At 55.9% G+C, this 8,763-nt stretch overlaps 1 protein-coding gene across 1 annotated transcript in view; it reads right to left on the reverse strand.

Moving 5' to 3' along the window:
• Positions 1-2,113, reverse strand: part of MDFI (MyoD family inhibitor) — a gene marked incomplete at its 3' end in the record, with an annotated part of 18,850 nt that extends 16,737 nt beyond the window's left edge. The window contains exons 1-3 of the mRNA XM_045294772.1: positions 2,077-2,113; positions 1,077-1,273; positions 501-603 (exon numbers count right to left, since the gene is read on the reverse strand). Of these exons, the coding sequence (XP_045150707.1) occupies positions 501-603; positions 1,077-1,273; positions 2,077-2,113 (337 nt within the window). The remainder of the gene's footprint in view (positions 1-500; positions 604-1,076; positions 1,274-2,076) is intronic.
• Positions 2,114-8,763: the final 6,650 nt, after the last annotated feature.

The raw sequence follows: 8,763 nt of genomic DNA on the forward strand, positions 1-8,763 counted from the left end.
CCCCGCCCCTGCCGCCCCCCGAGTCCCCTCCCCCGCGCCCAGCTCGGCGCGGCCGGCCGGACACGTCTGTCCGCGGGGCGCCGCGGCCCGAGCCCCCACAGGAAGCCCGATCGGCGTGTTTCCTCCGCGCGCTCCGAGGGAGGCCCCAGTCTCCCCAAACCCGCCCCCGCGCCAGACCCAGAGCCCCGCCGGTCCCAAACTGCGAAAGTTTTCGAGCAGTCAGGAGAACGAGAGAAGCGAGTCGCTGTGACCGCGCCATCTGGGGCCAGCTGTCTGGATCAGCGCAGCCCCCAAACGCTGTTGTCCCCAAGAGCCAGGGGGCCACATTCTTGAGGCACCCTTCGCCCAGCTCCCACCCCCACCCCGCCCTGACCTGGGTCCTCAGCCCGCCGGCCTGCATCTAGGGTTCAGAGACCACCCCCCACCTCTGGGAAAGCCGGTTAGGGACTCTTGGCCCTGGCTCCCCTCGCTGTCCCGGGTCCACCCTGAGCCCACCTAACCCACGGCCACTTCAGCCAGGCGTGGGAACGTGCGTCCGAAAACGAGCGCGGACAGAAAGTACTGCTGCTCCGAGTCCGGCTCTGCACTAGAACCTGGGGCCCGCTGGGGTTGGGGGACGTGGAGAAAGGGGAGGGGAGAGGACCCTCCCCAAGGGCCAGCAAGTCTCTCCTTGGAAGTGGGAGCTCGCCATGGCCAGGCAGTGCGAGGGAGATCGGAGACCCTTTGCGTGACCGCGTCCCCCAGAGAATGCAGTGGGGGGAGGGGGTGTAGTGTGCCGCTCGCTGGCGCGGGGTGGGGGGGCGCGGGGAGGGCTGGGCGGTTCCAAGGGATGATCTTCAGGTGGGGCCACCCGCCGGGGTGGCAGTGTCTTCAGCCACACGTGGCCCGTCTGGGCTCCACACCACTGGGGCCAGTGAGCAATTAGGGTGGCGGCAGTGGCGCCCGGCCAGCCCTCTGCGTCCCGCGTTATGGCCGGGCCTGGGCTGGACCAGGAGCTTGGACGGTCGGAGCCAGCGAGGCACTCGGAGCTTGGCCTCCTCCGGTCCTCCTGCCCCCCTCCCTGCGTCGCTACTCACTGCGCTCTCGGGTCCCCTGGGCGCCCTCGGGACCAGCACCAGCGCGGACCGCACGGCTCTGGCTGCGCTCTTGCCACCCGCGGCCCCGTCGCGGCGCTGGGCCCCGGGTGGCTGCGGCCGGGAGAGAGGGGCCGGGCCGGGGAAGGGGTCCCGCCCCCGGGGCCGGGCTGCCTGCTTCGAGGGCTTGGCCTGGCGCCCTGGGAGCCGACCTCGAGCAGGGTACTGTCTGGGTTCTCTGGGGAGCCGGGCGGGCCCCTCTTTCCTGGCACGGGCTGAGTCACCCGGACCCGCCCACGCCGGGGCTTGGCGGCTGCTACATTCTTACTGGCTTACCTGGGCTGGCAGGCTGGCCCTCACCTGCCTCCTCAGGTCAAGTTGGGGTGTGGACGATGTCTCTGGAACACCCCCTAGAGTCTCCCTCCGCCCTTCATTGCCTGTCTGGCCGGCCTCTAACCACAGACCTCAGCTGTGTGTGTTGGGGGTGAGGGGGATGACGGCCCCTCTGCCAATGTCTCCGTCCCTATCCAAGGCCCCTAAACACTGGATCAGAGGAGCCTTGTCACCGGATCTGGAAAGCTCTCCTAACCAGGCCCCCTACCGAATGTCTGCCTTGTTGCAAATGTGAAATTTATGCTATAAATTTAATACCAGCATACTGGTTACACAGGTGTGTTCAGTGTGTGAACAGTCTTCAAAGAGAACATGAACGGCGCTTATACTTTTTGGTGTGAACTATTACAGTTGAATGATATATATGTATGTGTGTGTATGTGTATATATATACATATTTATTTCTATAATCAGCACTCATTGAAGTCAACACCTGCAGCTAGACCCCAGCTTCACCCCGCCCGCTGTGTTTCCTTGGGAAAGTTCCTCCACCTCTCTGAGTGCAGGAGCGATGAACCACAGGGCCCTCCATGTGTAACCTGGAGGGCGGGTCTCATGTAGGGCCAGGATGAGCGGGAGGCTGGCCAGGCACTGGTTTGGGGAGCAGTACGTGAGGAGGTGTTCACAAGGAACACCCGGCCAGCCATCTAGTTCTGAAAGGGACAGACGCCCTGTTGTAACCGCCACCAAAGAAAAATCATGATTTGGTGCAGTTATTTATTTATTTGTAAAAGAGCGACCACAGGCCTGTGTCCGTACGTCAGCTTCGGTGGGGTCCAGGGCTGGGCTCCAGGGCTGCCATGAAGTGAAGCAGTGGCCGTTCTGGTGTAAAAGGCTGCTATCTTGCTCAGCTTGCAATGTTTGGTTGGGGCGTTTGTGTGTACGTTTGCAATGAAATGCTGCACCAGGGCGTTTTGCACCTGAGCTGAGCACCTCCCTCTCCCCTGGCCCTCCTGGCCCTGTTACCCGCTCTTCCTGATGCCCGGTGAAGGACTGAAGATTTAAGATGGCTCTTTCTCCTATTCCCTCCCTGCTCAGTCCCCAGGTTCAGATGGGCTTTCCATCCAAGCCCAGGCCTGCTGTCGTAGGGCCCGTGGATTGTCCAGAGTGATGTGAAGATCATTCCAGTGGCCTTCAGGCCCACAGGGCTTGGGCTCTACTCGCCTTGTCTGCTGTCTGCTGTCTGCTCCCCAAGCTGCTCCTCACTGGTTTTTAACTTTCCAGGCCAGTTCTTGCCTCGGGGCCTTTGCATGTGCTCTTTCCTCTCTGCCAAAGTGCTCAGGCCTCACTGAAGCATCTGGACCTGCCCCACTTCCTCCTTTCCGGAGGCCCCTGCTCATGTCACTTCTCAGGCCCCCCCCCCTCTGTCCCCTCACATTGCTGTATTATATGCTCCATAGACCTTTCACCACTCGCTACACTGCTTTACCCTTTGTTGTTGAATGAAAACCCCCTGAGAGTAGGAGGTTTGTCTTATCTACTAACCAGGGTGGTCTCTCGCGTGGTGTCTGCCCCAACCCCCAACCCACTGCAATGAAGCCCATTCTGAGTCAGAGAGAGAGAGAGAGAGACTATTAACCAGAGAACTGCTCCGTCTGGTTTCCGAGGCTGTAGAGCTTTAAGGGAAAAGACAGCCTCATCTTTGTCCAGTAGAGCTGCTGGTGGGCTCGAACTACTGACTTTTCCCCTCCACCACTAGATCTCCTTGTCTACCACTGCGAGCTCAGTGACCATCTCCAGCTTCACAGATGGGGAAACGGGCCAGAAGGGGCAAGGGGCCCCAGTGGGAGGGGAAAGCATTCCCGTTCACAGCGGTGGCAAACCCTTACTGCGCCCAGGTTTCCAGACGCCCCCGCCCAGGGCCCTGTACTTTCCTGCCTCATTCCTTAGATTTATTCCTTCCCATCCCCCACAGCTCTGCAGACAATGAAGGGTGGTGACAGCCCCCACCCTCGTCTAGGCTGTTGCCCCCCACCCTGCCTAGAGCAGGCCAGTCCAGGGTTCTCCTCTCCTCTCCACCTAACGGTATTCACGAGTCCTGGCCCAGCGCCAGCCCCTGGCACCCACCCCTGCCCAGCGTCCGTCCAGCAGGCGTGCACTTCTTCCCTGGCTTCCTGTCTCTGGCAGGGGGCCAGTGGGCGGCTGGGCTGGGCTCTGCAGCTGGGCCACAGCTGTGGCGTCAGCACCCTGGGGGATGAGAGACAGGGCATGGTGGTTCTAGAAAGAGGACCACGGGTCGGGACCCAGCCCGTCAGAAGAGGGGTGGGCAGGAAGGGCGTGTGGAGGGTGCTAGGTGGGGGTTGTTCAGCGCAGGCTGAACCCACTCCCTCTCAGCTGCAGATTGAGTTGGGAATGAGGCTCTGGCCCTTCCTATTCTGGGAGAAGCGGGTACCTGGTGGGGTGAGGGAGCTCCGGGCCCCATCTTCTACCCCTGGTGATGGGTGTGTGTGTGTGTGTGTGTGTGTGTAATTCCGCAAACATGAGTGAAGTTTGTTCTATATGTCAGGTCCTTGCTGGATACTTCTACCACCCTTGCAGCCTTCATGGCCACAGCAGTTTTTGCCCCCATTTTACAGGTGAGGCAAACGGAGGCACAGAGGAAAACAAAGTGACGGCTCAGGGTCACACACTAAGGAATGGACTCGGGACCACGTGTCTTGAGGGCAGGTCCAGCGTGCATTCCCATCCCTGGCGTGGCCTTTGGCGTGGGAAGAGAGCTGCGATGGGTGGTCTCCTTGAGGTGCCCACAAATCTGACGATGGGGATGGACATGGGGACCCTCTGCAGTCTCCTCCTCCGTCTCCACGTGACCTGGAGTCGCAGGAGCCTGGCAGGGGAGGGTGGATGGAAGGAGGTTTGGTGCGGGTCACGGAGACCCAACCTGCAGCTTGTCTCAGTCACGTCCATGGAGTCATTCTGTTCTTTCCCGGGAGAAGTGCTCGGGAGGGGGGCATCCGGTACATGGTCAGACCTCCTTCAAGGCTGCCTCTCCCCCAGCAGGTCCGTTCTAAGCACTGCCCTCACCCCCACCCCCACCCCCACCCCGTGCAGGGACCAGCAAGAGCAGCATTGTGTTGGGTGTTATTTACCAACACTACACAGTGTTCACGTAGCCCGAGGGCACAGTGGTTAAAAACCCAGCGGCTAAGCAAAGGGTGGGCGTGGGGTGGCAGTCTGCTCCGGTAGTAGAGTGCAGCCTTAGAAAATCCATGGGGACAGTTCTACTCTGCCCCGTGGCAGGACTCAATCGCGCACAACAGTGCACAACACACCCAGCGACAGACATGGGTCACAGCACTCTGCGTGGGTGAGCACCTCTAGCGTTCACAAGACAGTGCCAACCGCTGTTGGGTACTCGAGCCCTGGTGGCATGGTGGGTTATGTGTTGGGCCTGTTAACAGCAAGGTGAGCAGTTCGAAACCAACAGCCGACAATCGATTTTTATGAGACTGCATAAACAATTCAACGCAACAGAAGTGACCATAAATATGAGGGGGAGTCAAAAAATCCTGCCGGCGTTCTGGCTCAGACAGGCACTGGTTAGGCACCCTCTAATCCGCACCCACTAATCCGCAAAGCCGTAGGGTTTCTCTTTCTCTCAAGTGAAACGTCTCAATGTGCCTTGAAGCAGTGGGTGGCTGCAGACAGAGTCTCTCTCTGTAATAAGGCGCTTGGCTCAGAGAGGAGCCTGGTGCACAGCCGGCTGTGCGTTGAGTTGCTAACCTCCAGGCCTGCAGTTTGAATCCACCAACCACAGGCTGTGTGCTAGTCTGGGTACTTTAAAGAAACAAATCCACAGAAACTCATGTATAAGAGAGAGTTTTATATAAAGGGTAAGTGCACATCAAGAAAACATCCCAACCCAGTGCTGCCCAAGCCCACAAGTCCAACATTAACTCATTAACCCACATGTCCGACTCCAATCCACAAAGTCCTCCGCCATCTCATAAAGCAGACACAATGATGCCGACTGCAGGAGGAAAGCCGAGTCAGTGAGCATGTGAGCATCTCAGCGCTGGCAGGGGTCTCCACATGGCTGCTCCAGCACCCAGGGCTGCATCGGGGTAGGTCCATGTGGCTTCTCCTCAGGGATGTCTTGCAGGAAGTGAGCCTTGCAAGCTGAAGCAGGGAACTGGCTAAGGCAGCTGCACCCTGGTCCGACCATCCGAAAGCAAGAGACCTGAGAACTAGAAAGGCGAGGCTCACCGAGCCATTTATCCCTCTGCCCTTCAATGAACCCCACCTGTGTTTGTCGGCCAGGCTGGCACAATAAAGTAACTCAGGCTTTCTGCTCCCTCAAAGACTGACAGCCCCAGAAACCCAAAAGGCCGGTTGTGCTCTGTCTTCACAGGGTCAGTGTGAGCTGGAATCGACTTGGTGGAGGGGAGTATATATGGCTCTATTGTACTGTTAGGGTAAACCAAGACAAACTCACTGCCATCGAGTGAATGACGACCCGTGACGACCCTACAGGACCGGGTAGAACTGCTCCTGGGGTTTCCGAGACTTAAAAAAAAATTTCACTGATCTTTTATGTATTTGTTTATTTTTAAACACAGTGTTTATTTTAAAATCACTTTATTGGGGGCTCTTCCAGTTCTTATAACACACGATACATCAATTGTAGCAAGCATGTTTGTACATATGTTGCCATGATCATTTCCAAAACATTTTCTACCTGAGCCCTTGGTATAAGCGCCTCTTTTTTTCCCCCTCCCTCCCTCCTTCCCAAGATCCACTCTTTCTGGGAGTAGAAAGCCTCATCTTTGTTCCACAGAGCAGCTGGTGATTTCAAACTGCCGACCTTGCCGTTTGCAGCCCAATGTGTAACCACTGTGCTGCCCTTAAAAGAAAAGGTCTAATCAAAGCAGTGGAGATCTGCTAGGCCAGCTAAATCAAGGCAGAGAGGTCAGCTCAGAAGGTGATGGGCAATCTTGATAGAGATTTCTCAAAGGACGCAGGATGAACCTGGGGCTCAGTCTGAAGGAGTTTTAAAAACACAGGACAAGCGCGGGAAAGGTGCTCTGAGGCATGTTTCCATCACAAAAATCCCTCTTTGAGGGGAGAAGGGTTGTCCTAGGAGACTGTTGGGAAACCTTACCCCACCCACCCCCCCCAGCACCCAGGTCTTGCCTCTTCCGGCTTCCTTTTTGCTCCCCCAAGCTGAAAAGGAACACGACTGGAGTCCCTGCTGCCGATGTGTTGTGGTGTGCACGGGAGAGTGCAGCGCTCTTCAGGAAAGGGTTGGAGGGGAACCCTGCCTGCAGAAGTGGGTAGACCTGGAGCCACACTTTCTGAAGGACTCTCCTGGCAGTGTCTGCCTGCGCTCCACTTTGGAGACGATGGGCCTGACGGACCTCTCTTCCTGAAGGAGGGCATGTGTCCTATACGGAGAGCTTCTCCTTAACTACTGCCTAAGGCCTTTTCGGGACTCTGTGTGTGTGTGTGTGTGTGTGTGTGTGTGTGTGTGTGTGTGTGTGTGACCATTGGATGGAAGCTGTATACATGATCTCCCCAACGTTGTTCCCAAATAAACCAAGCCTTTCCAACACAAGTCCCCATTAAGGTTACTTGTCTTTAGCTAAAGGAACCCTTATGACGCTGTGGGTTAGGTGTTGTAATGCTAACTGCAAGGTTAGCCGTTTGAACCTGCCAGCTGCTCCTCAGGAGGGAGATGAGGCCATTGCACCCATTACGATTTCTCTTCGTTGAAACCCTGTTACACTCACACACACACACACACACACACACACACACGTATATATTTTCATGTATTTCTGTGTATATTTATGGATATATAGAGTGTATCGTGCATATATATAGTATATAGGGTCACTGTGAGTCATAATCAACTAATGGCCATAGGTCTGGTTTGAACCTTGATCCAGAGGACATCTGCATTTCAGACATCTGAGTGGGATGGCATTCGGAGATAAAGGCGAAAGGATTGTATCTACCTCTATGGACCCGTTCTGAGTCGATAGGTCTTGGAGGCCGATCTGATGGAACAATGTCTTCAACAGAAGAGAACAAACCAAACCAAACAGGTGGAAAGTATGGAACCGGAACCGGAAACAGTGAGAAAACAAGGCAGGGCCCGAGGTGTGGTGGGAGGTGGCAGGCATGGGAGGGGAGTCTTAAGGATGGGGCCAGGGGCTGGGGGAGCTCTTTGTATTCTGGTCCCTGACCATGCTCAGTGCTCATGGCCTCCCATTGACAGGTGGCAGGGGACCTAAGGCAGGCAGACTGATGGGTGGGATGGTGATCTTTCTAAGGGGAAAAGCACCAAGCCTGGGTTTGGGTGCCCTTTTCTCTTTGACCCGTACAAGAAGAAGAATGTAAACACATTATCATCTCGTTGGTCACCATCCTTATCAATTAGTGTCCATTCAAGAAAACACCATTCTAAGTTGCACTTGGGTCGCTAGCCCATGTGGCAGAGCTGCTGGGTGGGTATGAACCGCAACGTAGGACTTAACATCCAAGTGTCCCAAATCCACTGCCACCAAGTCAATTCTGACTCGGAGTGACCCTTTAGGGCAGGGTAGAACTGCCCTTGTGGGTTTCCAAGGTTGAAATCTTGACAGGGCCAGAAAACCTCATCTTTCTCCTGTGGGGCAGCCAGTGGGTTCAAATTGCCAACCTTGCAATTAGCAGCCCAATGAGTAACCCGCTCCTTATTCTAAATAGAGGGTTAAATACAGGGACTAGAGTACAAAAGGTGAGCCATGTTGGGTAAATCTGCGGCACAAGACTTCTTTAGAGTATTGAAAAGCAAGGATGGCACTTGGAGGACAAGGGTGCGCCTGGCCCAAGCCGTGGTCTTTTCCATGGCCTTCTAGGCCTGTGAAGTTGGGCATTGAGTAAAGGGTGGCGGGAAGAGAAGGGGTGCATTGGATGGTGGCTCTGGTGCAGAAGTTTGAAAGTGCCATGGACTTGCTGGCAGGACAAACGGATCTGTCTGGGCAGAGGTACTGCCAGGGGCTTGCTGACTCTCCCAAGCATCGGGACCTTTTATAGTGATTGCCTTTTCCTGAGGATGTTTCCAGAGTGAATGGGAACAAGTCTCGCCGTCCTTACTGCTAAGGACCATTCTGGTTGTACTCCCCCCAAGACCGGGTTGTTCATTCTTCTGGCAGTCCGTGGGAGGCCCAAGACTCTCCCGCACCACCTTGTTTGAGCTTAACCTTCTGTATTAGTCTGGGTACTTTGGAGAAACAAATCCACAGCAGCTCATGTATAAGGGAGAGTTTTATGTAAAGAAAATGTGCATCACAAAAACATCCCAACCCAATGC

Source organism: Echinops telfairi, unplaced genomic scaffold (genome assembly GCF_000313985.2).
Source record: "Echinops telfairi isolate 266 unplaced genomic scaffold, ASM31398v2 ScPeMD7_3533;HRSCAF=4204_1, whole genome shotgun sequence".
Lineage (NCBI taxonomy): Eukaryota > Metazoa > Chordata > Mammalia > Afrosoricida > Tenrecidae > Echinops > Echinops telfairi.